This window comes from Panthera leo, chromosome D1, assembly GCF_018350215.1.
Source record: "Panthera leo isolate Ple1 chromosome D1, P.leo_Ple1_pat1.1, whole genome shotgun sequence".
Taxonomy (NCBI): domain Eukaryota; kingdom Metazoa; phylum Chordata; class Mammalia; order Carnivora; family Felidae; genus Panthera; species Panthera leo.
Window position 1 is genome coordinate 102,225,871 of NC_056688.1, and position 26,413 is coordinate 102,252,283.

At 58.7% G+C, this 26,413-nt stretch overlaps 1 protein-coding gene across 4 annotated transcripts; it reads right to left on the reverse strand.

Annotated features, from left to right (window-relative positions):
• Positions 1-921: 921 nt before the first annotated feature.
• TNKS1BP1 (tankyrase 1 binding protein 1) lies at positions 922-25,620 on the reverse strand. 4 transcript variants are annotated; one of them, XM_042905433.1, is made up of 12 exons: positions 25,548-25,620; positions 22,438-22,546; positions 20,758-21,391; positions 19,297-19,366; positions 13,953-15,356; positions 9,897-11,980; positions 3,760-4,126; positions 3,352-3,502; positions 3,104-3,240; positions 2,198-2,355; positions 1,882-1,954; positions 922-1,372 (listed from the first exon to the last, which is right to left on the reverse strand). In XM_042905433.1, exons 2-11 carry the CDS (start codon positions 22,529-22,531, stop codon positions 1,894-1,896), a joined length of 5,160 nt encoding a protein of 1,719 aa, XP_042761367.1. In that variant the 5' UTR covers positions 22,532-22,546; positions 25,548-25,620; the 3' UTR covers positions 922-1,372; positions 1,882-1,893. The 4 variants fall into 4 exon arrangements, with proteins under 4 accessions (XP_042761367.1, XP_042761368.1, XP_042761366.1 ...); XM_042905434.1 differs by lacking the exon at positions 25,548-25,620 and adding an exon at positions 25,436-25,504; XM_042905432.1 differs by lacking the exon at positions 25,548-25,620 and adding an exon at positions 22,876-23,016.
• Between the last annotated feature and the right edge of the window lie 793 nt (positions 25,621-26,413).

Below are 26,413 nucleotides of genomic sequence, written 5' to 3' on the forward strand. Positions count from 1 at the left end.
AAGAACCACTGCTCTGGGAGGTCTACGATGGGAATTCCGGGCTGGTGTGTGAAACTGTGTACCCATGCATTTTTCTAGACAGTCCACAGCTTTGGTCAAATTCTCAAATTGGGTCAACAGCCCCCAGACACCTTAAAATAAAATAAAACAAAAAACTAAGGCGGTGAGTGGGATGATTTCTAAATTCAGGTGTAGCTCTGACCTCAGTGACTCAGTCCAGGCCCCATCAAGGCAAGCCTCTCCTCTCACCAAGCCACAGAGAAAGAGGCTGGCAAGTCTGGGGAACCCAGGATGACAGAGAACTAGGCCGAGGGACAGTAGGATGCCGGTGGCCAGGGCCCAGTGGACATTCTAGAATGCATGGTCTGAAAGGGCCCTTAGGGATCACAGAAGTCAAAGCCCTGGCAAGAAGGCCGAATCTCCACCAACGTCCAGTCCTCTCTGGCCACACAGCTGAACTACACTTCCCAGTATCCCCTGCAGTTAGCGGAGGCCGTGAGCTGAATTCTGGCCATTGGTCCTGTGGTCCTGTGGGAAGGGTCTCCCACAAGACCCTCCCCGCTCCACTGTGTGCCTCAGGGAACGCCGAGCCCCTATAGATAGCTGAGCCACAACAGCGAAGCAGCCTGGGCTCTAAATGACTATGGTGGCCCCCCGACCACCAGCCCACCCCAGGCTGTGCCATGAATGGAAAAGAACCCTTTGAGGGTTGAGTTACTGAGATTTGGGGGTTGCCTGAATCAGCAGTCAGCCTACTTGAAAGCAACCCGCCCTCCTCAGGGACACTGAGCCTACGAGCCAAGGGAAGCAAGCACCAGTATCATGGTGAGCTCCCGGTACAGGGCCGGGACCAGAACTTCCCAACTATGGCCTTGGATGGGGGACAGGGCACCATAACCACACACCACAAGCTGGGCAGCACCAATTCCCAAAAAACTTTATTGTTTCAAGTGGCAAAATGTTATTGGTCTCTGTGGGGCACCTGGCAGGACGGAGGGAGACCTGGGGTGGGGCTGGGGCAGGGCTCCGCCCATTACAAAAATCAAAGGCTTTTATAAAAAATGCTATAAATTGGTATCAAAAGAAAACCCAAGGGAGGCTGGAGGAGGAAGCAGAGAGGGAGGTGTGACGAGAGCAAGGCGGGAAGGGGGGACCAAAACCTTCAACCACTAATGCCTGAATCTGGTCAGTTGGGGAGGGGGGGGCGGTGTCAGGAAGGGGATACAAAGTGCATAAATGTGCCTCCCCAGACGCTCCTCAGAGGTGGAGGGGGACAGAGGCTGCAGCCTGGGGCATGGTGGGGCTCCAGTCATCTCCTCGCCGGGGACCCCACAGGAATGGGCACTGCCTGAGACTGCCAGATGGGAAGGACCTGCAAAGGGGGAGGGGGGAGAGGTCAGAGCGGGAGGGACGCAAGGGGCGGGCAGAGGGGCCTCTTCAGCCCTGGCTTCCTCTCCCCGCATCCATCCTGGCTCTCCCAGCTAATAGGCCCAGTTGTGAGGAGGGTCCCAGCTGGGGACTTTAAGCCTGGTGAGTGCCCCCAGGAGTCCCAGACCAGAAGGGTCCCAGACCAGAAGGGCTGGCTGACCCCACTCGGGCCAGCCGCTGGGAGGAGGAAAGACTGTCCTTGGGCCCAGGGAGGAAGGCAGGATGGGCACCCTCCTCCCAGTCCCTCCCAGGCCAGACAACACCCTGCTCTGTGGGCAAGATCTAGGGGAAGCCAAGAGGCCCACCAGGTCCTGGAGCTTGGCTCCAGCTGCCTGCTGCCAGCCTCACAGAGAAAGCCCTAGAACAAGGTACAGGGCCTCCTGAGCCATCCAGGGCAAGCCCTACTCACCCCCAGGTCCCAGACAGGCCCCAAGCCTAGGAACCCGCCCTCACCTCGATGACTTCTCAGACCTTCTTCTTCTTCAGCTTCAGGGCTTGTAACCAGTTGGGCGATGATCCTTCGGACCTAGATGTACAGGGCAAAGGTCACAGGCAAACCTCAGGAAAGGTGAGCAGAGGGAGGAGTGGTAGGGAGAGCAATCCTCCGGAAGAGGCAGGCTGAGGCCTCGCCGAGGAACCGGAACTCTCGTGCCAACTTAACAGTGAATTTAGGGCTTATCGACCCCTTCTAGAGCCTCAGCTTTCCTCTTCCATAAAGCAGGGTTTCCCTTTTCAGGCCAACCCAGTGAGGCCAGTCGAGGTCACCTACCCTGAGGATTTCTCTGGCTTGGGAGGTAACGCAAGGGGCTTCCCCAGCCCTGGGACCTTGCAGGACTTGGATCGCTGCACTGCGGACTCCTTCTGGCTCGGCTTGCTCTCCACAGGCTCCCCCTCTTCAGCTGAGCGGTTCCGGGGGCGCAGCTTGGCCTATGAGTTGAGCCCGAATGCAGAGACATCAGAGGAACAAGCAGGGGGATTCACGGAGGACAAGGCCTGCTCCCAAGCGGACGCAGTCCCCAGAAACGGGCACAGACCCCTCTGCAGTGCTTTCACCCAGATCGATGGGAAATCGTTTAAAGACAAGTTTCCAAGAAGGGAGCCGTGCCTTGCGCCGAGTAGGTCCTCGAGAAGATACTGCTACACTCGATTCAGACTCACTGGGCTGGACAAAGCCAGTGGTGATTTCTCACCCCTGTGCCTTTGCTCATTCTGTTCCCTCTGCCTAGAATACCTCCCCATCACCCCACCCTCCACAACCAGCTCCTATACATGCCTCAAAGCTCAAACACTTATGTGAGGCCTTCCCCAACATACCCTCTCATCCCACACAGTGTGGCCGCATGAAGTAACTCCTCTGTCTCTGAACAGGCCCAGCCCCTTATCTGTGCCTCCCCAGTCACACGTCTCCCTCTCCCTCTCCCTTCACCAGAGCTAATCAGAGCCAAGGCTTGTGTCTCCCACACCCCGGGAAGTTCTGGAACACGAATGCCCTGTGCTTCCTTCCACCACACTCAGCCCGCAGCACAGGGGCCAGCAGGGAGAGCAGGATGGCAGGAGGAACGGGAAGAAGGGGCCAGGGGAGGGATGGACGGACGGATGAACGACGGACAGAAGACAGGCTGGACGCAAGGTGGCTAGCTGGGCTGGACGTGCCGGCTGAATGATCAGATGGTACCTTCAGGGCTGACGGACTCAGGCCAGGAAAGAGGTTGACTTTCAGCCCTTTGGTGCCCAAGGACATGCGTGTCCGGCGGTTCTGTGGCTCCTCTGCCACCTCCTCGTCTGAAGACGGCACCCGAGAAGCTCGTGGCTCTACGAGGGCCCAGAGGGGGGACTCAGCACAGACAGCAAGCCCACAACACCCCTCCCTCGCACGGCTCCCGGACAGCGACACGGGCATCAGGAAACAAGACAAGGACCTACCCGTGGAGTCCTGGAACAGGCGTGCCTCCGAGTCTGCCGCCTCTGACAGGCCCAGGGTGCCCCCAGGCCGGATGGCCGGGGCCCGGTGCCCACGCTTACGCCCCAGGTTGGCACGGCTCCGGTACATGGCGCTGTCTAGGACCTCGGTGTCCTGCTCGGGACAAGGGCAACACCACTGGCACCGCTGTCCCATCCCCAAGACACCTCAGCAACAGCTGCCTATGAGCTGCTCCCCCCAGCGGCCTAGAGCCCCTGTTCACTTGATTCACCTGCTGCCCCCTTCCTGCCTCCCAGGCTGACAGCACTCAGGGCTCTGCTCGGCTCAGGCTCCAGGGACGAGGCTCCGGCTGCGTCACCCACCTGCCCCCCAACAGCCCAACCACTGCCCTGGGCTCAGCCTACACTGACCTCAATGAAGGAGAAGTCCTGACTGGGAGAACGGGGAGGAGGGCCTGGGGGGGGCCGCCGAGGGGGCCGCGTCGGGCCCTGCTCGCCCTGCCCGACCCCTGAAGGGCTCCAGGTGCCGTCCACCTCTTCTGTCTGGCTGGCTTCACCGTCAGGCTGCGGCCTCCAGGAAGGCAGAGGGTCCCCACCAGGCTCCAGGGGCTCCCCTTGGTCGGCACCTGCTGTGGCTCCTTCCTCCTCCCATGGGTCCCTGGGGCCTGAGGCTGCCGACTCCCTACGGGCTGCCGCCCTGGAGCTGCTGGCAGTCAGCATCCCCTCCAGCAGGCCCTGGGAGCCAGAGGGTGGGGAGCGGGCCGGGCACCTGCCAGGACTGCAAAAGAGACAGACCAGAGGCCAAGGTCACCCATGAGGTCACACCTCTCTCCCCCAAAGCTCACTTCACAGTATCTGTGCCCCCTACCCGCACCTCTCTTTCTCCCTCCTTTCCATGCTTTCCCAGCCTCCTCCCAGAAGGACACGGTCAGAGCCTTGTACAGCACAGCACAGAGGGGACAAGCTGGGCAGCCTGGCAGGGTCAAATCCCGGGTCTGCCACTTACTAAGGCTTTCTTTCTTTCTTTCCACCATTTTATTTTTTGAGAGTCGGAAAGAAACAGAGCACGTGCAGGGGAGGGGCAGAGAGAGAGGGAGACACAGGATCCGAAGCAGGCTCCAGGCTCTGAGCCGTCAGCACAGAGCCCGACGCGGGGCCGGAACCCAGGAACACAAGCCGAAGTTCACGACCCGAAGCCCGAATGAGCCACCCAGGTGCCCCACTGAGGCTTCAGATGAGTCCCTCCACCTACAAAAGTCTCGGGGTCCTCTACCTCTGTAGTCGCTGGGGCGTGAAATGGGAACCACAGCACAAAGTGCAGCACCTGGCACTTGGGTGGCAGCGTGCACCCATCAAACAAAGGCAGCCGTCGTTACTGCTGCCGCAGCTACTGTTCATGCTGTCAACGTGCCCCTCCTGGGGGCGCCTGCCTGGACAGCCAACTCTCCCTGGGATGAGCCAGGCACTGGCTGGTCTGGCTGTGCAACATCTTCAGCCCTCAGCCCCCACTTCCTCCCTTCCTGTGCCCCAGTCTCAAGGAACAGCCAGGGACTCCCAGAACACGCCGGGCCTTCCTGGACCGCTGTGTGTGTGCGTGGACAAGCCGTTCCTCTGCCCGGAGAGCTCCCCCACTGCCTCTCCACTCAGTCTCCCTGCAGTTCCTCTTCTGAAGCTGGCTCGCTCCCCTCCCCCACGCCTCTACCTTTCCTCAGCCCTGTGAGCCCCCCAAGCTCCCACCAGGTCTGTGACCAACTAGAGGACAAGAAGGGCCCCTCGTGGGCCCGGGGCTGGCCAGGAGGAGCAGGACAAGGCAGATGTTTGCCCAGTGATGAAGAGGCTGGGCCACCTTGCCTCTCAACTCGGCCTGTGCATCTTCTGCCTGCCACTCCTTCAAAACACAGCAGCACCAACACACGGGCACATCACACACGCTCACCGACTCGAGGAGCTGGTGTGTGGGCCAGCCGCCACCCCCTAAAATATGGACACACCCCACGCACACAATGCCCCTCCCTCAAGGTACATCTAGGGCCCAGCCCCCATAAGCACAGCCAAGCCACTCCCCAACATACACACACACACACACACACACACACACACACTGACACCACACACACACAGGGCGGGGGGCGGGCGTGGGAAAGGCTGGCAGGGGCAGTGCCTGGAAGCCAGGCCTCGGAGAGTTCCCCAAGGGGAGGGGAGTGGGGCAGGTGAGTCAGAAATGAGCCGGAAGAGGGGAGGGCAGGAGAGAGAACGTGTGTCAGTCTGTCTTTCCACAAGCTGCTGACAGATGGAAATTAAAGCGGTCTGGGCAGGAGGGAGGAGGCGGGGGTGGTGGCAGAACGGAGCAGCCCTGGACGGGGGCCAAAGCCAGCTCACCCTGCAGCTCCGAATCAGGGAGGCTGGAAGGGAGGGGGCAGCGGCGGCACCCCACCCAGCCTGAGGAGGCCCTGCCCAGAGCCCCTCCCTGGGGTGAGGCCGAGACAAGGCTGAGGGCAGGCCCTGAGTGAAGGGGATGTGAAACAGCGGATGGGTGGATGGAAAGATCCACATCCAGAGCAAGATCTGGCCCTAAGTCCCGTGGGCAGAGGGCAGGGGATGAGCTCAGTGGGTTCTGGGGGTGGCCACGAGGAGGGGAGGGTGGGAAGAGCACTGGGGAATGTGGTATGCCTCATCCCTGTGTAAACCCCCATCTCAGGAGAAGCTTTCCTGCCTCTGAGCACCCGGAACACCTATAACCTCAGCTCCTCCCTGGCAGGGAATCAGGAGAGAACGGTCAGGAGCCTGTGCTGAGCGCTTACACTGGCACATATCCGGGCTCATCCCCCACTACGCCCGCGGTTACCTGTCCACTCTGAGCCTCGGCATCTTCATCTGCAAAATGGGAAGATTAAAAGTGGCTACACAGGGACACCTGGCGGGGACTCAGTCCATTAAGCATCCGACTCTCGATCCTGGCTCAAGTCGTGATCTCTCAGTTTGCGAATTCGAGCCCTGAGTAGGGCTCTGCCCTGATAGCACAGAGCCTGCTTGGGATTCTCTCTCTCCCTCTCCCTCTGCCCCTCCCCTGCTCCTACTCTCTTTCCACCCCACCCCCACCCCCCATCTCTCAAAATAAATAAACTTAAAAAAAAAAACGTAGCTATACTTCACTGGGTCTGCAGGCAGTATGTTGGAAATGTGTGCTCAATTTTTTTTTTTTTTTATTTTTTTTCAACGTTTTTTATTTATTTTTGGGACAGAGAAAGACAGAGCATGAACGGGGGAGGGGCAGAGAGAGAGGGAGACACAGAATCGGAAACAGGCTCCAGGCTCCGAGCCATCAGCCCAGAGCCTGACGCGGGGCTCGAACTCACAGACCGCGAGATCGTGACCTGGCTGAAGTCGGACGCTTAACCGACTGCGCCACCCAGGCGCCCCGTGTGCTCAATTTTGACGAATTTTTACGATAATCATCCTTCTCAACACAGGCTCCTGGCCTGAGGACTTATCTCATTTTGCACCATCTATAACCCTCACCCCATCTGGACTTAGGGTCTCCTGACTGTTGCTCCAGGTGCAAACCCAGGGAATGGCATGTGGTAGATGTGCACAAAATCAGCTTTCCAGGGAGCGCGTGGGGAGCGAGGTCAGTTAAGCCTCTGACTTCGGCTCAGGTCATGATCTCTTGGTTCACGGGTTCCAGCCCCGCATCAGGCTCTGTGCTGACAGCTCAGAGCGTAGAGCCCGTTTTGGATTCTGTGTCTCCCTCTCTCTCTGTGTCCCTCCCCCTCTTGCTCTGTCTCTCTCTCCAAAATAAATAAAACATTAGGAAATTTATTTAAAAAATAATAAAAATAAATAAAAATTTAAAAAAAAATCAGCTTCCCAGTATTCAAGGCTCTAAGGCCCAAAATGAGGGAGGCTTAAGCCTGGAGCTAGAATGATGTGTCTAAATGGGCAGAAGCTGGCTTGGACCCGCGAGAGACAGGAAAAGTGCCCAGAGAGGACGACAAGGCTGGGGCCCGAGGGAATACAAGGGGGCCATAATCACCAGCTGTGAACCTTGTACGTGTCATGCTGCCTCCCTGGGCCTCAGTTTCCCCACCCATGAAGTGAGGGGGCTGGCCTCAATGATCTCTCAGGATCATCTCAGATTCTATGAAGACCCCAAAATGACAAAGAGGTCTCTGTACCACTTGGGGCCCCAGGGAGAGACAGCAGATGACCAGGAGGCCACAGAGAGGAGAGGACAGTGCATGAGCTCTTGGGGGACCTAAGAGAGCCACTCCCACCAGGAAATGGTGGCCCTACACACAGAGGAGAGGCCTGGGAGCTCCCCATGACCTCTCACCCCCATGCTGGTCTTGTCACAGCTGTGCTGGACAGGACCACCTGCCATCAGGGGTACCTTTTCCCCCCACAGAGATGATGACAAAAATGTCCCCAAGGGCCTCACTTTATGGACAGCTCAAATTTACAATCCAAATTTGCACATCAGATACAATTACAAGTAGCAAGCATTTTTTTTTTCAGTGTTCACCCACGTGTCAGGCAGGTTTCTATCACTTTACATGTGTCTTCAACTCTTAACCCTGAGAGTCTGCGGAGAAAAGCACTCCCAACGTACAGACAAGAAATGGGAGGCCCTGAGGAAGAGAAGGAACGTGTCCAAGGTCACAGAGGTGGTGGCAGAATCAGTACCCAAGCCTGGCACATGGTGCCAAACCCAGACTACTCGGAACTGTCCTCAAGGACTTCCCAGGGGAACCTCCAAAATTGCCTTCCAAGAGCAATTTTCCAGGGTGGAGAATTTCCCTAAGTCAGATGCCCGGAACACAAGTTCTTTGGATATTAGTCAAATAAGCTTGGGAAACCTTGCACTAGAGAAAGGCGAACAGGTTTCCTTGTGGCTGTGTTTTCATGTGCTACCACATGCCCATACACAAACACTCGAGGTCTCCGACAGGGCCACAGAGTGCACAGCATTCCCCAAACGTACAACACAGACAGAAAACCAGAGCGTCTTAAAGGTGTGATAGAGGCTAGGCTACCTGAGTGTTAAGGACTCCCTTCCTCCTCGGCTCCTACCTTCCTCTTCCCCAACCCAGATATTCCCGCTGTCCCCTTCTCAACAGCCACCCAACCGGAGGGGAAAGGTGGAGGGCTGTGGGTCCTGCTCCTTGGTAATCTGAGAGTCTTGAACATAACCACACCTGACAGCATTTACAATGTGCAAATCAGAAGGAAGCCCTGCTGTGCGGCCGTAAGCAGGTCACACCCAGTTGGAGATGATAAAAATCCCTTTCCACGTCTTAGGGCAGCTGTGAAGGTCAACGAAGTAAGATGTGCAGTTGATACTAAGCCCTGTAGAGTGGAGTCTCGGGAAAAGAAACCAGGAGCAACCACAGGGCGTAGGAATGGTAAGGTTTCCCGAAGCTAACCTTCGAAAGCCAGGCTCAGAGACGTCCAGGAACTCATCCTGGATCCCAGGGGCCTCCACACTCCCCACCCTGTACACCCACCCCTTCCTGCAGCCTTCATCACCAACCCATGCTCTGCCCACCTTTCTCTCTCTCTCTCTCCCTTCTCCTTAGCCACAACTAAACCTGTCCACACCCCATGATTCCCTCTGGACCCTTCCCTGTCCCCTCCACTACCACCAGCCCCTTCCACTTACAACACAGCCCCCACCTGACTGCCCAGTGAGAAGATCCAGCTTCTTCCGAAATGTAGAACTTTCTACTCGGTCAAGAGAATAAAACCAAATCTCAATAAACAGAAATGTTAAGGAAATAGACGCGATGGCTTTTTAGTACCCTTTCTAGGGGTGAAATCACCTCCACTGGTTTCAGAACGTAAAAATCCCTGAGACAGACTGCAGCTGGCTCGTCAACAACTACCAGTCTGTTCCTCTGGAAAGCTCCCTTTCAGGAACTCCATGCATGGAGGCCAAGATCATGGGGTCAGGAACCAGGTCCCTACGACCTTCAGGTTCTTAAATTGTCTGCTCTTCTGGGCCTTAAGACAGGGCAGGCAAGATGCCCCTAATCTCTGCAAGAAACAAGCGCCACTGTGCACTCCAGTCCTGCCCTGCAGTGGCCCAGGCCACGGGGACACGCAGAATCCTCCTTCCGACACCCATAAAAGCATCCGTATCCCCCGGCCTGGGAAAACCCGCGGCTTTGGGCCAAGAGGCCTGGGGAATAGGTGCTGTGCACAACCTGGGCACCAGAAGACAAGACACACCCCCTGTCTTCCAGGATAGTCGCGATACGAAGCACCGAGGAAGCCTAAAGCATGGGCAGCAAATGAACACCACCTCAGACATCACAATCATCATCAAAAAAAAAAAAAGAGAGAGAGAGAGAGAGAGAGAGAGAACTCACCTGTAGGTGTGTCACATTTCAATTCTTAAAAAATTTAAAACTTCACAGTCCAGACCATCTCCATTTTCCAAACCCTAAATGTCCTCAGGGGAAAGCGGTTTTTTCCCTCCTCAAAAAAACTTGCAGGGTTTCATACAGCGGCTGCACCTTCCCTCCCACACAGGGATGGGGCTCCCTTACCTGGTTCCAAAGCCAGGGGTTTCTCCCATCTCCATCCCGGGTTCTTCAGGGCAGTTCTCCAGGGAAAGGAGGGAGTGGTCTTCACCCTGGGTCTCTGGCCCACTGGTCCCGCCAGGTCCCAGCTCTCTGGCCTCCAGGCCCGGGGACGAGACACCATTGTCCCTCAGCCCCAGCTCTAGGCACTGGCTGACCTCTCCTACCCCGTGCTCCCTGGCTTCGCTTGGGGCCCCCGAGAGCTCTGCGTTCCGGAGTCCCAAGTCCTGGGTCCAGTCCATCCGGCCCACTCCGCACCCCCGTGAGTCCTGAGAACCTCCAGACTCTAGGTCACATGGCACCTCCAAATTCTTCAGGCCCAGACTGCTGCCCCAGTCTACCTGGCCCGCCCCAAGCTCTCTGGGGCTGCAGCCTGCCCCCGGGGCCATGCTCCTCAGCCCAAGGTCTGGGGTCCAGTCTGCCTGTCCCACCCCACGCTCCCTAGATTTAAGGAACTCTCCGGCCTCCACACCTGACCAGTCAGTCTGCCCCACGCCACTCTCTCTGGCCTGGCTGGGGCCCCCTACATCCCCGACACCAGCCAGATCCCTGCTCCTCAGGCTGACATCGGAAGTCCAGTCCTTCTCCCCAACCCCAATGCCCCTGGGCTCCTCGGATCCCCCAGCCTCCAAACGGCTGGCCAGGTCCACGTCTCTCAAGCCCAGCTCATCTGACCAGCCCATGTGTCCCACGGCTTCCTCCCTGGCCTCACTTGCGCCCCCAGAAACCACACAGCCGGACACCTCCAAGTTCCTGAGGCCCAGCTGGTCGGTCCAGTCCACAGGCCCGGTCGGGGTCTTCTCTGGAGGCACAAAGGGGCCACCTGCCATCTGGCCAGAAGGGCTCAGGCCAACACCTCCCGCCCGATCGTCACCGATGATGCCAAACTGATGGCCCCTCTCGGCAGCCTCCACGCAGAAGTCGCCTCGCCAGTCTCGCTGCCCCGGGCTGAAGGTAGCCTCCGGCTGGGGTACGACACCAAGGCTGAAGTCGCCCGCCCAGCCTCGCAGGCCCACCTCCCTGTCACTCCGGCCAGCATCGCTCGGGCTCTGGCCCCCTGCCTGCTGCGCCCCCTGCAGCCCTCCAGCATCCTGGCCAGCCCCGCCACCGTGCCAGCTGCCCTGGTCTCTCTGTCCCAGTGGCCCGTCCTGGGACTGAGGGGTGCTGGGGCTGAACAAGCCCCCTGATTCTCTCTCTTCGGGCAGGCTTGCATCCCTGCTGGTCTGGCCCGGGCCGTCCCTGCCACTCGGAACCTTCTTTTCAAACTCCTCATCCTGCTGTTGGGCTTCCTCAGGGCTGAAGCCAGCGCTCAGGGCTCTCATTCCGAAGCCTCTATCCTGGGGGCCAGGGGCTGTGGAGCTGCCGCAGCCACTATAGTCCCTCATCCAGGCGCTCTTCCCGAAATCCTGATCTGGCTGCTCTGCAGAATCTCTCTTCCCAAACTCCTCGTCCTGCCCGTCTGCCAGGTGGTCCTTCTTCCCCAATTTCTGGTTCTGCTCGTCTATATCCCGGCTGGCATAAGCACCCAGTGAATCTCTCTTCCCAAATTCCCAGTCTTGAAGGCTTACATCCCGACCGCAGTAAGTACCCAGCGAATCTCTCTTCCCAAACTCCTGGTCTTGGAGTTCTGCATCCCGGCTGGAGTAGGTGCCCTGGGAATCCCTCTTCCTGAACTCCCAGTCCTGAACATCTGCCTCCTGGCTCTGCTGAGTGCCAAGCTGGGCTGGCTTTCCAATCACCCAGTCCTGGGCCCCGGGCCCCCCTGGGGCAGACACTCCACTCCCATCCTGGCTGGAAGCCTCGATCTCCTCCTGGCCGATGCCACACCTGCTGGCCCAATCCCTGGAACTCGCTTCCCCAGCTCCTTGCCCACGCTTGCTGGTCCAGTCCCCCTCTCCAAGGCCTGCGTCCCCTCTAGGGCTTGCACCACCAAGGCCATAGTCCTGAGAAGTGTCTTGAGACCAGTGGGAAGGACTAAAACTGCTGGGAGAGGGGTCTGCTGTAATTCCAAATTCACTCTGCAGATCTTTCTGGGCCCAGCCAAGGAGTCCCTAGGAATCAGAAAAAGAGAGAGACACAAAGAAACAATGCTTAGAGTCAATCAGGGTGGGAGTCCAGAATGAGAATCAGCATTGCCTAGTCCAGAGAGCCCCACGTTAGCAAGAGAAACCCTGGGTTTAGATCCCAGCTGTGTGACCTTGACCAAATCACTTAACCACTCTGGGCCCCAGGGTCCTCACCCTTAAATGGGAAGAATTCCTACTGCCTGGGGTGGTTTGGGAGAATTAAGCAAGATCATTTTAAGCCAAATCTCAGCACAGTGGCTGGCATGCAAGGGGCACTCAATATGGACACTCAATCAATGATCCCATGGTCATGTTTACAGGCCCTTGGGTAACACTTGGCCAAGCGCCAAGAGAAAGGCTGCCAGCAGAGTGGTCTTCACAGGGGTGTGGAAGGAGTGACGTTTCCATGAAGGGTGGTCAAGACTCAAAGCCCCTCCACAACCTGCTTTCCAGGTGGAGAGTCTGACCCTGCCCCTGCCCCTACTCGCCCCTGTAAGTTCCCAGGCCTTTCTTCCCTAAGGAAAGCGCCCTTCTGCCTGGCTCCTCCCAGGAAGACCTCACAGCCCTCGCCTTGTCCCTGGAGGAGACAGGAGGGACAGGAGCTGCCACAGGCGGAAAAAGCTGGTCCAGGGCCCCCTGCACCACCCCCCCCCTCAACCCCATACTCCCTGACTCACTCCTTCAGGCGGGTCAGCCCTGGGCTCAGGGCTGCGGAGCCGGCCCGCCTCGTCCCGCAGCGCCGCGTTGGCTAAAAGCCTCTCCAAGATAGACATGCTGGGCTCCTGGTCCCCGAGCCGGGCCATGGCCCCTGCCCCCAGCCCGCCCTGGGCTGCTGGGTGCGGCTGAGCTGAGTGCAGGGACGGGACTGGGCCGCTCCCCTCGCCTGGACCTGTCCAACGACTCTGGCTCCCGCTTGCCCTGGCCCGGCTCCCTCCACAGCAGCTGCAGCTCTGGCAGCCCCGCCCAGAAGCCAGTTGAGTCACCCAGCGCTGGACAGACACACCTACCAGGAGCTAGCCCGGTCTTAACTCCTTCCTGCTCCTCCTTCTCTACCCCTCCACCCCCTGCCCCCAGAGGCCTCCCGGCTCCTCCTTCCTTCTAGCCCCGCCCCTACCAGCCCAGGCTGGCCTTGAAAACTACATTTCAAAAGCCACCTGGACCCCAGCCCTTAAATTCAGAGGCAGCCCGGTAGGAGAAAGGCCACTGGCCAGGGAGCTGGCGCTCTGATCAAGGCCCAGCCACCAACTTGCTGGGCAACCCTGCACAAGGCTCTGCCCTCTCTGGGCCCCGAGCTTCCTATCTGCAAGGCAAGTCTTGAGCTCAAGGGTAACAACGGTCATAAAGCCAACACTCAGTAAACACTCTCGATGAGCCAGGTGCTATTCTTAGTACTTTACAGGTATTACAACTTATTTAATCTTTGCCATCACACCGTGAGGGAGAGTTCATCATTGTTACCCCCATTTTACAGAGGCAGAATCCAAGGCACAGAAAAGTAACTTGTTCAAGGTCACATCTGGGCCAACCACAGAGAACGCAGGCAGTCTGGTTCCGGAGCCCAAGCTCTAAACAGCTGCACTGCGTTGCCTTCCTCGATACCGTTTGTAAGGAGGCACTTTGAACGCTCAGTATATGTCAAGCATTGCGCTCAGCACACTTCATATTCCCTGCGGTACCACCCTAAGAGGCAAATGTTCTTATGGCGAAAGGTTTCTGCAGCTTAGAGGTTAGGGTTAGCAAGACGACTCAGCCGGCGGAAGCTCGACTTGGATACGAACTCACTCTAAAGCCGAAGCATCAATCCCATACCCTCTGCTCTGTCAGCTCTGCCAGACTGCCCAGCCATGAGGAGCACATCCACAGGTGCCTTGCTCACGGCGGCATCCCGGGCTCTGGACACCGAAGCCCTTGCTTCCATCCCCTGAGGCCCCCACCCTCCCTGCGGCCCTGTCCTCACCTCGGAGCAGGCACTTGGGGCCTGCGTATCCTTCAGCTCAGACCCGGCTCCCCGCCTTGCACTGCCGGCACTAGGTGGTGGCGAGGCCAGGAGGTCATCCAGCCAGCGGGAGCTGCTTTCAGGGCCTGCGGGCTCGGGGGACGCACTACAGGGATCTTGAGCTTCTGTCCTGGGTTGGGTGGCCTCAGCCTGGGCCAAGGTCATGGCCTCCTCCTCAGCAGGCAACGCCTGCTGGGGGTCAGGGATGCCAGCAAAGAGGACGCAGGGCTGGTCGGGGGGTGCTGGCTGCTGCTGCCCCAGGACCGGCTCCAGGATGGGCAGAGCAGCCTCCCTGGTGGCCAGAGGGAGCAGGGACTCCTGTCCAGCCACGGGCTCCCGCTCCTCATATCTCTCCTCTGCCTGCAGCAAGGCCACTCCAGGTGGGCCCCCTGGTGTCAGTAAGGGCTTGAGGGGAACAACTGGGGACTGAGGTTGACTCTCGCCATCACCCTTCTGGGCTGGGGAGATGCCTGGATCATCCACCTGCACCCAGGAACCAGGAATTCCTGGCCCCTCTGGAGCCGACTGGGTCTCTCGCCCCTGCTGGGACACTCCTTTCTCTCTGCTGGATGCAGCCCAGTCACCAGCCTCAGCAGCCTCGGCGGCCTCGGTGGCTTCGGTGATGGGGGAGGGAGGTGGGGAGTCCAGCCGCCACACCCCAAGACCCGAAGGCCGAGTGGGGAAGGTCCATTCAAAGGACTGTGACAAGCTCCAGTTGGACTCTGTCCCACTCCCGAAGGGACGATCCAAGGCAGACTGGCTCCCCTGGGTTTGGGGCAGGGCAGCCAGCGAGCCCCCCAGCTTCTCCTGGTCTTGGCCAGGCGGCCGGAGCACACCCTCAGAAAATCGGCGCTGAGCCAGGCTGATGGGACGGAGATCTATGTCACCCTTGGCCGCCACATCCCCAGATGGAAACGTCCGAGGAAGATCCGGCAACTCACCCCCCTCAGTCAGGGGCTGGGCAGAGGTAGCCGGGGGCTGCCCCAGGCTGTGGTGCCCTGAGACCTTCTCAAGGGCCAGGCTGCCGGCTGCAGGGGGCTCTGCGGCTTCCACAGCAGGGAGCCCTAAGCTCGGGGTGCAGTCGGAGCTCTGACCCTCATCGGGCAGGGCTACAGTTGCGGCTGCTGGGGTCACAGGGGGGCAGGGAGAGGGCCCAGAAACTGCAGGACTCTGGGCTTCTGGAAGCTGAGAGTGGCGGGGAGAGCTCTCATCAAGTGAGTGATGTCTGGGAGACCCCTCAGCAGGTGAGTGAAGTCGGGAAGACTCTGGGGCTAGGCCTGAGACTTCAGTGGGGAGGCTTGGGCTGGCGGAGCCTCCATTCTCTGAGGCGGAGCCTGGACTCGAGGGGCCCCAGGGCTTGGAGACCTGCAAGAGAAAGGTCAAGAGCCATTACTCCCCTCCCACAGAGACCCCAGGTCAGCTGCTTCCTCACACTCTCAACTCCACAGACCAGAGGAGGAAACAGGAACTCAGAAGGCGGGCCTCTCAGGGCAGCTAAGGGAAGCCCCAAGAATTATTTTGGGGCATCTTATGCTTCTTAGGGTCTGCAGACCCCACCCCCAGGCCCTCTCCCCAGAAAATGCACACAGCCTCACTCATAGCATCTCCAGTGGTTCAGATCTTCCCTCCCCGCCAACTCCCAGAGCTCACCTAAGGATGTAAGAATCTGTGGTGCATCGGTCAAGAACCCCGGCTTGACAAACAGAGAAGGAAAATGGGGAATCTGCCATCTGGGCAGGCGGGGTGTTGCCTCGGAACAGGTCTGTAAGCCCAGGGTGGAGCCAGACCACCCACAGGAGCAGCTACAGGGGGCGCTGTGGCGCTCCCCACCCCGTTCTGTGTATGCACACGTCCCAGCGCTACCCAAGGAAGCAGGCAGGTCCTGCCTCGGGATCCAGGCAAAAGGCACCAAGGGACATGAAAGCACATGGCTTGGAGTCATCGGCACTGCCTCCTATGAGCCGTATGCCCTCCCATATGGTGGTGAGGTGGTATCTCCGAGCCTCCGCTTTCCCATCTGTACACTGGGGCTAATGGCAACAACATCCATCTCAAATAAATAAGATCTGTGCACAGGGCCTCTCGGGATAGGACTTATGGAAAAAATAGATGCTATGGGATAGGGGTCTGGGAGAGGAGGAAGGGGTAGAGCGCCTGGCATCCTGGCATTCCACTGCAACACTTGGCCTGTCCCCAGACAATGAAGGAAGCCTTGCTCCTTTTGACCTGTGCCCTCCCCAGGGGTCACGCTTCCCCTGCCACCCCCTCCAACGGGGCGGTTTCTCCCGCATCATCGCCCACTGGGTCTGGGAGAGAGAAGGTCCCACTTGCTTCTCAAGTCCCTTTCCTTTGCCCCCATCCTCCCTCCTCTCCATACAACTCCAGTGTTCAACCGCACGCCCTAAACTACACCACCCACCACCCCTCCTGTCTGAGCCCCTACAGAGCCCTCCAGCATCCTGGTTCTCCGTTCCTTGATCCCTTCTTGCATGGTCACTTTGTGAGCCACCTCTCCCAGGTCATACTCTACTCCTTGTCCTCACTGGTAACTGCAGCCCCTCTATAATCTCCACTCCAAGTGTCTGCTCCCCGCTCCCACCTCCTATGGGTCCCGCTACCTCTTTCCACCTCGCTGATCCTTCAAACGCCTCTGCCTCCAGGAAGCAGAGCCTACTAACCCTCCTCCTTCTCATGGTCCCTGTTCCCCTCCTGCCCTCACTTCTCGGTGGTGTTTAAGTCACTTCTTTCCACAATTCCCCCACCAACCTCCATGCAATGTTTCTACCCAGCTCTCCACCTCCCGGCAGCTGTACCTGGGGCTGGACGTGGCTGCAGATCAGGAAACAAGCCAGATGCCCGATCTCCCTACCGCCTGATCAGCTCTCAAACCTCCAGGACCTCAAACGAGCCCCGAGCCCCCGGCCGTCCCCTAATGCTTCCCCTCGCGTGCCCACATTCCCAGGGGATGCTTCTGCGTCTGGTGTTCTCAAACCCTAACACCACCTGCCGCCCTCATCAGCCACCAGCCCTCACACCCTACTGCCTGCGTGTGAGCCCAAGCACCATGCTCCCATCCTATGCTTGTGAGCGGTCCTGGCTCAGAGCTCTCTCTCTCTCCCCTGCATCATTGATTTTTCCTTCTCTACTGGCTCATTTCCACCAGCACACAAACTGCTCTTATGTCTTCTGTCTTAAAAAAAAAAAAAAAACACTCTTGACCTCACCTCTCTCTAAAGCTTACCACCAGGTTTCTTGAATGCGTTGCCTACATTCACTCTCTATCCATGGAGTTCCTCTTGTCTCGCTCTCTCCTGAACCCCCTCCAGACAGGCTTCTCCCTTCACCCGGCCAGCTAATGCTACCGTCAAGGTCACCAATGACCTCCCTGTAGCTGAATCCCATTCCCAGGGCTCATCTGCCTTGACCTGATAGCAGCATCTGACCGTGGGTCATGCCCTCCTCAAGCCCCAAAGGTGGCTGCTAGCTCTGTGTGGCCTCTAGCACCCCAACCTCCCCAGTCTCCTCCTGGTCTCCCCTGCTACACATGGGGCCTGGGCCCCCTGCCCTCCTGTGCCTCCCCAGCTCCTCTGGTGACCTTAATCCCCAGCTCCTCTGGTGACCTTAACCCCCCTGTTGACCTGCCCTTCTTAACTGCCACGTTGTACGCTGACAACTGTCCAGCTGTCCCCTCAATATTTCCACTGGGGTATTGAAGAGGCATCTCAAACTCAGCAAATCTAGAAACAAACTCCTCATATCCCCCCGATCCTGCTTTACCCTTCCAGGTGCCCACCTGAATGAACGGTAACCTCGCCACCCTTCCACTGCACAGGCCAAAGGCCCTGCCGTCATCTGTGACTCTGCACTGGCTCGCTCTCCTATCAAGCCACCTGCAAACCCTGCCTGCCTCACCTTTAAACCCTATCCAGAGTCGACCTCCAGGGTCCAGCCACCAGGCTTATGCCCCCACTGGTCCCCGCTGCCGCTCTTGGCTCCTTGCAACCAAGATGACGCTTCGCGACCAGGCCAACACCAGGTCGTTGGTCTCCTCCAAACCCCTCAGTGGCTTCTTCCCCTCACTCAAGGCCAAGTGTTTCCAGTGGCCTGTGAGGCTCCACACCATCCAACCCTGCACCCGACCCACCAGCTGTCAGACCTTGCTGGCAGGCAACTCCTCCTCTCTCACTGCAATCCAGGCATCCTGGCTTCCTTGCCAGGAAGGTACTAAGTCTCCTGTACTTAGTTCTTTCAGCCCAAAATGCTGTTCCCCAAACGCCCATGCAGCTCACTCCCTCACCTTCGCAGCAAGGCCTCTCTCATTGCCTTGGGCCCAGAGCTCCCTGCCTTGATGGGACTCCCGCACTTGTGACACACTGCAGTCTGCGGGTTCAAGGGATGCCTGTGCTTGTGTCTGCCTCCCTGCACTGGGTGAGCTCCCTGGGAGCAGGAGGCCGTGCTCTTTGCTCTCTGCTGTGTCCCTGGCACTCGACTCACGGTAAGTGCTCAGTAAGTATCTGTCGGATGGACGAGGGAATGTGGTCGGGTCTCCATCGAGGGGGAGACAGGACAACCCTTGGCCAGAAGGGCCCTATGAGCTAGAAGGGGTATCAGTTACTTGGGAGAGCAGGCTGACCATCCTCTGAGCACGCTGTGGGGAGCAGTGAGGAGGAAATAGGGAACACCCGCTTCTGACCCCCTTGTCCTCTAGGCTGCCTCCAGCCGCTCACCTCTCCTCAGGGGTCTTGCTCTGCTCTTCCTGGCACTCGTTGGGAGACACTGCTGGCCCCTCCTGGGACCATCCCCTAGAGAGGGTCCCACTGTCCTCATCTGAACCCCGAGAAGACAGCCCAACCAGGGAGAACACTGGAATCAGGCACTTCAGATCCTGCGTCAGCCCCTGGGTGCCAAACCTTCGTGAGCCGTGGCGTCCCCACACCTCACACGGGACCAGGAGGGCCCAGCAGCCAGAGTTCTCATAAGGACTAAGTTAGTCACCGCTCCTGGGACGTGCCTAACACGCCGCAGATACCTGATCAGGGCTGGTTGTTATAAATACTATAATTACTGCTTGTAACGAGTAGTTTCACAGCTTGAACCACACTTAACCACCTCGAGGACTGAAAACAGTGGCCTGGGAGTCAAGAAATCAGAGTCTCGGGGCCAGACCTGGGTGGGGCACGCCACCTCCTCCACAGGCCTCAGTTTCCCCATCTACACCACAAGGAGGTCACACAAATGATCTCAGAGATGACCCCTCCAGCTCTAAAATACTACGATTCTGATTCATAACAGGAGGCTAACTCACATCGGCAGGTGGGTCCAAGCTGGCTGGCTGAGCCAGGTCCCCGTTGAAGGCCAGGTCCAAAGGGGCATTCCTGTAAGGGAACAAGAAATGGAGGCAGAGAATAGAGCAGTCTGCCACTGATGACCAGGGGGAGACTGGATGGAGAGTCTGCCGAAGTGACTTCAATAGCCCCCAAAGTCAAACCCCCCAGGCATCTACTACTGAGCCCCACCTGGAATCACTGAGGACAGAGAAAGTGTCTCTCGTTTCCAGAGAGAAAGTGCCCCGGGAGACAGTGCCCATTCCCTACCTGCACATCAAGGGTTAAATGCCCCCCCACCCACTCCTCTAGGAGAAGCACCCTGCATGCCCAGGCCCCTCAGTGGTTCCCAAAAAGCTAACTTCTCCTTCCCCTAGCCCATAAGGGGTTAACGTTCTCCTCCAGCCAGGAAGAGTGCAGCTGGTCCCGGCTGCCCTGCCAATGCTTCTTGAAGGATTGCAGGGGGAGGAAGAGGGGGAAGAGTGATTTTCCAAAGTTGAAGTTGCTCCTCTTGAGTTCTGCTTAGAGCAAGGAAGGGGAGGAAGTCTGAGAGCAGACGGGCCTGGGCAGCGTGTGACCTCCTGGACGCCTGGGACGAAGAAGGATGAACTAGGGCCCCTGCCCTCCAGGCAAGTTCAGGTGAGAATGGGGCCAGGCTGGGGGGCAGGGTAGGGCAGGGGCCTTCAGCTTGGGACTCAGCCCAGACCACAGGAGCCCTGCCCTTCACAGCAGTAGGAAGGGGAGGGGAGCCTGTGCCCACCACTCCCAGGGGCACCTCCTGGCCAGCCCTCCTTGACACTGGCACCAACCCCAGACAACTGTAGCACGTCCCACAGTCTCCAACCTGGCCGTGACCTCTGTGCACGGACGCTGGCCGGCCTGGCATCGAGGCGTGCTCGTGTCATAGCTGTTCTATCAGACTCCTCCTTGTGGGCAGACTGCACCCTGCTGATCCTATCCTCGCCCTCTGCCCCCCCCCCCCAACACACACCAGCACCTGCACGCTGTCCCAACCTCAGTAGGAGCTAGCACTAAAGAGAACAAGCTTTGGAATCAAATAGACCTGAATTCAAATCCTAGCTCTGTCCCTTATTTGCTGAGGAACCACGGAAAGTCGTTTAGAACCTCAGTTTCTGCATCTCTAAAACAGGCCTAATATTCTCTCCATCAAATAGCGGTCAATCACATGAGGCAAATTCAACTCTCCGGATAAAAAGACCCAAAAATAAACTTCCATACAGTGCATTGAATTCCACCGTTAACATACATCAGCTCTGTAAAAGAACACAGCACTGACACCATCTACCAGGGGAGTGTTTTGTGACTTAGACCAGGGTCCGCCTGCACTCATAGCACACTGACCCCAAACTAACCTAACCGTGAAGGTCACAGTCCCAGATAAAGCCACCCCCTTGTCCTCCAGGATGCCTCCCTCCGCTCACCTCTCCTCAAGGGTCTTGCTCTGCTCTTCCTGGCACTCGCTGGGAGACTTTGCTGGCACCTCCTGGGAGCATCCCCTGGAGAGGGTCCAGCTGTCCTCATCCCTGGGACCGGTGGCCACACCATACGTCCTGGGGCCATATCTTGAGCTGCCATCATGGTTAAAGGTGAGGCGGGAGCCCCAGAGGCGATCAGGGCTGGCAGGGACCTCCTTCCGAGGCTGCTCCATCTTGGCCAGGATCTCTTCCACTGTGGTGGCTGCAAAGCGCTCTGAGGCCGGACGGAAGGGGGCAGGGGCCTTCCGCACGCCTCCTGGGGCAGCACATCGAGCTGGGGGTGTCAAAGGTGGCATCTCTTCTTTCCCGGCCTCCTCTTTCCCAGTCTCTCGAGTGGCTTCTCCTCCAGTAGAGGTCTCAGGCGTAGGCCTTGGTGCAAAGGGAAGGGGACGCTTGCTGCCACCATAGGGCTGGGGTCCTGCGAGCATGTTCATCTTCCGGGCAGAAGGCAGCTCAGCCAGGGGGCCCCGGGGGGGCCGAGGCCCAACAGGCACCAGCAGGCTGGGCTTGGCAGGCAGGGCTGGCTTGGCAGGCAGGGCCCGAGGTTTGGGCTTGACGGGGGGTTTGGCCCGAGGGTCACCTACCGAAAGGAAAGGATTGGTTGGGGGTCTGTCAGAAGATCCAGGAAGCAGAACTTCATCTCCCACCCTGTACAAACTCCGAAAGTTCACATCTTTCTAGGTACAGGGTAAATGTCACCTCTTCCATGAAGCCTTCCTTGATCATCCATACACATCTCAGAAGCACCTTCACCCATCTCCAAATTTCAAAAACATTACTCAATCTCCCTTACAAACTAAAGCTACTTAAGGGCCCAGCTGGCATGTAATTTCTCCTTATAGCCCCCTTTGCACCCTAGCACATGTTCTTATCAAACGAACACACTAATGAATGAACAAAAGAGCCAATAAATGGATGCCTGCCTGCCCACATCAAGCAGTCAGGCCACCATGTCCCCAGTCCTGTCCCTTCCTCTTACATGACACTGTACTGCTCCACCACCCATAGTAAACCTAGCTCAGCTTCTCCACTCTGGCTCCCTACTCCACCCCCCTCCCAGAGTACACGCCCAGGCCACCTTCCCACTGTCATCCGGTGTGTGATCAGGAATGAAACTTACTATTGACCTAAGCCAAACAGAAGTAAACCTGCTACAGGAAAAAAACAAGACCAGAAACCTACCTTCTACATAAGGCATTCCACTGCCAAATAAAAGACTTGGAATTACTCATGGCCATGGCCCTGCTAATAGAATCCTGTATCACCCACTCATTGGACCCAGCCCAAGAAAGGAGTCTAGACACAGAGCCAGGAGGTCTGGGTTCAAACCCCCCTAGGTGCACACCATTTCTCCTCTAGGCCTCAGTTTCCTCCTCTGCAGAACACATGGTTTAATCCGCACCACACCTCGAAGGGCAGTCTGCTCTCATGTGCTGGGGACCTAGGTTCTCAAACCTGGTCTGAAAGGGCTCGACGGGAGCGAACGACCTCGCAAACTCATCCTGCGTAGCCTCAGTGTGCCTCCCACTCTCGCTCCCCCGCCCCCTCCAAGACAGAGCAGGGGTTCCGCTGCTGCGCCCCCACCCTCCTCCGGGCCACCCTCCTCCGCCCAGCACCCATGGGTACCTGGCTCCGAGCCAGCAGACACCGGCTCCTCCTGCATTTCCCGGGGCGGTGGGGAAGCCATGGCTGCGCCTTCCCGGAGAGCCGACACTTTCATCACATGCGGCAGAACCTGCGTGAGAATTGGGGAGCCGAGGGGTGTGAGCGGGGTGGCCGGAGACCCAGGAAATGAGAGCAAGAGACTGAGAAGGCACAGGGGCTGCGAGCTGGCAGCAGGCTTGGCTGAGGGAAGCGTCCTTCCAGCAGGGGCAGAGTGTGGGACCGGAAGCGGGAACTTCAGAGGGGGCTGGGGGAGGTCAAGGGAGGTCCCCCGCAGGCAGCCGTATCCTCCACTCGTCCCAGACGGCTCTCTCAACTCCGGTCTCCTAACCCCGGAGTCCTGGAGCTTCAGGGACCCGCCCACTGCTCCCTCTGGCAAGCTCCCCAAGACACCCCACTTACCGTTGCCAAGGCACCCCTTGGGTCCGGCAGCCCTGCCTGAGGTATCCACTCAGGGCCGGAGCAAGAGGGCCGCGAAGTCTGAGGTCTCTCCGTGAATCACCTCATGGGAGACGGGAAAAACCCGCTCCTCCCCAACCTGGGGCTCCGCCCCACCGCCTGCCTCCCCCCCTTCCCGCTCACCCTGCCCCCCCCCCTCCTGCAGCTGGGAGTGGTTCCCTCTCCCCCCTCTTTCCCCTCCTCCTTCCACATCCCTGCCCCACGCCCGCCCGCCTGCCTCGGAGCTGTCTCATCCAAACACGGAAAAATAAGGAATAAAAAGTAAACATCTGGAATACATTTTTTTTTCTTTAATTTCTCAATCGCTTTGGCTTCAGCTTGGAATTTGATGAGGTAAAGCCAGGGCCTAGTCCTGTTGCCATAGCAATGGCCTCCCACTGGATTTCCAGAGCCTCGCCAAGAGGAAGGAGGAGCCGGCCCAGGCCTGGGCTGGGAGAATGGGACAGGACTTGAGAACATCCGGGGGGTGGGGTGGCTTGGGGGAGAAACTCCCTGGGGTTCCCCTCTGGGCAGTCAGGGCGGGATAACCAAGGCAGATGAAAAGGGGATATTGGGCATCACTCACCAGCCCAGGGTTGGCCTGAGGGGTATTGAGGGGGACAGAAGAAGAATTTTTAAACCAAGAGACACAGCCCTATGGCAGGGGCCAAATGATGCCCTTCCTCTAAGCCGGTAGCAGGAGCTTGGGGGTCTGATATACCAGGATTCAGACGCTGGGTGGGTCTACCACTCTCCAGCTGTGTGACCTGGGGCACACTGCTTCCTTCTCTAAGCCTGTTTCCCTCTGTAAAAACAGGAGTTAACGAGACAGGTGGGAAGCCCAGGTGAGAAGGTACATGCAAACTTAGCACAATGCCTAACCCGGAAAAAGTATCCAATAAAGGTCGGCCACTATCAGCATGATTCCATTGGGTATCACCAAGGAGGGAAGATCCTTGGTAACTACCTCCTCCTTTCCCCAGGCCACAAGCTGCCAGCATTCCAGACCATTCTTTCACTCCCTAGGGCCCCAGTCTGGTCACCTGCTCCTCAGACACTCCACTACCTCCTCAGTTCCCATTCTGACTCCTGGAGCACCATCCCACCCACAAGAACCCACCGCCACCACCACCGGGCTCCAGAGCCCCCTGCCTGTCTCATTCCAAAGGAAGGAAGAGGTTTCCTATCACCTGGTATGCACACAGCCCTGAGGACCACCCAACACTCTCCCACCTGCAAGGGGCACTGCCTTCCTCAGCACCCACTCCAGCTGGCCTGGGAAGGCAGCGCCAGATGCCAAGAAGGGACCTCTGTGGCCCAGCCTTTGCACAATTCACCCACCCCTCACATGTGACCCTGCCCCGGCTTGTTTCTAAGACAGGAGAGAACACGAAGAGCATAAAGAGAAACCCAGTACCATCCATCCTCGGTCAGCCAACTACAAGGGAGGGTTGCACACCAGGGGTGGATGAGAACCGTGCAGAGCCAGTCCCAATGTGCATGGGGGAGGGGCACACGGCAAGGAAAAAAAAAATTAAAAAAACACAAGATTGTTTCCTTGTCCTTGAACACTATTACAAGGGACATGGTGTGGGTGGTTAGAAATAGGGGCAAACTGACCAAGAAATGTAAAACCCTTTTACCTGGGGCCCTGATGGGCACCTCTACAGTATGAGGGGCTGCAGCAATGAAGTGGGGCCTTCGGCTTCCCCAAATGCGAGGGCCAGAGAAGCTCAGAGGCCCCGGCCAGGAAACCCAGGTGACCAAGGCCATAGCCAAAAGCTGAAGAATCACAGCGGCACTGAGCACTCCCGCCCCCAGCAGTCAGGGGATACTAGCTGACCCCCAGGAGCAAAGGCCGCCAGAGGGGCTAGAGAGAGAGGCTGGGCAGCTCCAGCCGGATGACAAGGGCCCAGACAGCCACCGGCGCAAGCGGGGTCGCCTCTAAAGACCCTGGGATCTCCGGCCGGATCCGGGACAGAGAGGTCGACAGGGACAGCACGTAAACTGCTGGAGGAGGGAGGGCCAACGAGAAGACGGAACAGCCCGGGGCGAGGGGCCGTCTGGAGGGGCCCAGTGGGGAGCTCTGGACACAGAGGGGACGCCGGCAGCCGAAGAGGAGGAGAAGCGGGTGGAGGAGGAGGAGGAGGAGAAGGAGGGGGCGGCGGCGGCAGAAGCGGAGGACCTGTGCGCTGGATATGAAGCAGCCGGCGAACAGACGAGGGACTGGGGACGCGGACCGGGTGGGGGCGGAATGGGGTGGCTGGGGGCGTGCCGAGGGAGCCGGGAGAGGGGGCGAGCACAGGCCCGGGGAGGGAGAGGCGGGGGTCCCTCCAGCAGCTCCGCCCGCCCCCGGCCCCGCCTCAAGCCCTCGCCCCCTCCCCCCTTTCTTCTAGCTCGGGCAGCACGAGCTCGAGACCGTGCACCCTCCGCCCCCGCGCACACGCGCCAGCTCCCCAGTGACCCCCGCTTCCCCTGCACCCCCGGCCCCTGCAAACTTTCCTGATGACCCCCCCCCCTTTACCTCAAACCCGAGGTCCCGGCAGGAAAGCGCCCACTCCTTCCATGCCTCTCCCCCGCCCCTATCCCGGACCCCGCCCCCTCCTTCGCCCTCCTGCCCGCCCCCGCGCACTCACGCGCTCCCCCGGGATCCGGCTCCGCTCGGCTCGGGCTCGACGCCCCGACGCCAGTCCCCGCCGCCGCCGCCGCCGCCGCCGCTGCCGCCGTCACCGCGGGACCAAGCCAGAGCGAGCCCCGGCGGGGCCCCGCCCCTAGCTCCGCCCAGGCCCACGCCCCCAGAGCGCCTCATGAATATCCATGAGCCGGTGGAAACCGGGAGTGGGAAGCCCGGGCAGAAAGCACCGGGCCGTAAGCACCGGGCCGTATGCAAATAGGCGCAGCCCCGGTACCCAATTATTTATGAGTCTTGCAAATAAGGGGCCTGCCCCAGGCTCAGACCCCGGAGAAACTGACGCAACTAGGCTGCTAGGAACACTCAGGCAAAATGCAACCGAGACGGCTGCCTAGAGAGGCTGCCTGGGGACGAACCACTGGGGCCCGGCGGCCGGCACTGATTGCAGCACCATAGAGTCACGGCGAGACAGAAGGGAACCGTTGGCGGACTGGAGAGGCTTCCTGTGGCAAACACCTGAGAACGTACCAACGTGGCCGCTCCACGTGTATCAGTTCGGAGGTAGAGCCGCGGTGAGGACGACTGCAAGCTCTATTTTCCTAGCGGGTCCTCGTTTATCTTCTGATTTGCCCCCTTCGAGGATGGAAGTTCCTCTCGACCTCAAAATCTGGTATACCCCTTGCCTCCCATAAGAACAAAAGCTTCACACATACTGCACAGCTTTCCTGCACCCCTACCCACACCCCCCTCAACACACACACACACACACACGCACACACACTCACGCACGCACCACTCTCCAGGCTCAGGTTTCCATTCTCCCCGCTGCAAGGGGGCCAGTCACTCCTGATTCCATTATCTAAAGCCCTG

Coding starts and splice junctions, on each gene's coding strand:
- TNKS1BP1 (XM_042905433.1), bottom strand. CDS start 22,531: ATGAAAGTGTCGGCTCTCCGGGAAGGCGCAGCCATGGCTTCCCCACCG. Junction 19,367..20,757: donor AGCAAGACCCTTGAGGAGAG/GTGAGCGGAGGG, acceptor GTTCCCTTACAG/GAATGCCCCTTTGGACCTGG. Junction 2,356..3,103: donor TGAGTCCGTCAGCCCTGAAG/GTACCATCTGAT, acceptor CTCAACTCATAG/GCCAAGCTGCGCCCCCGGAA.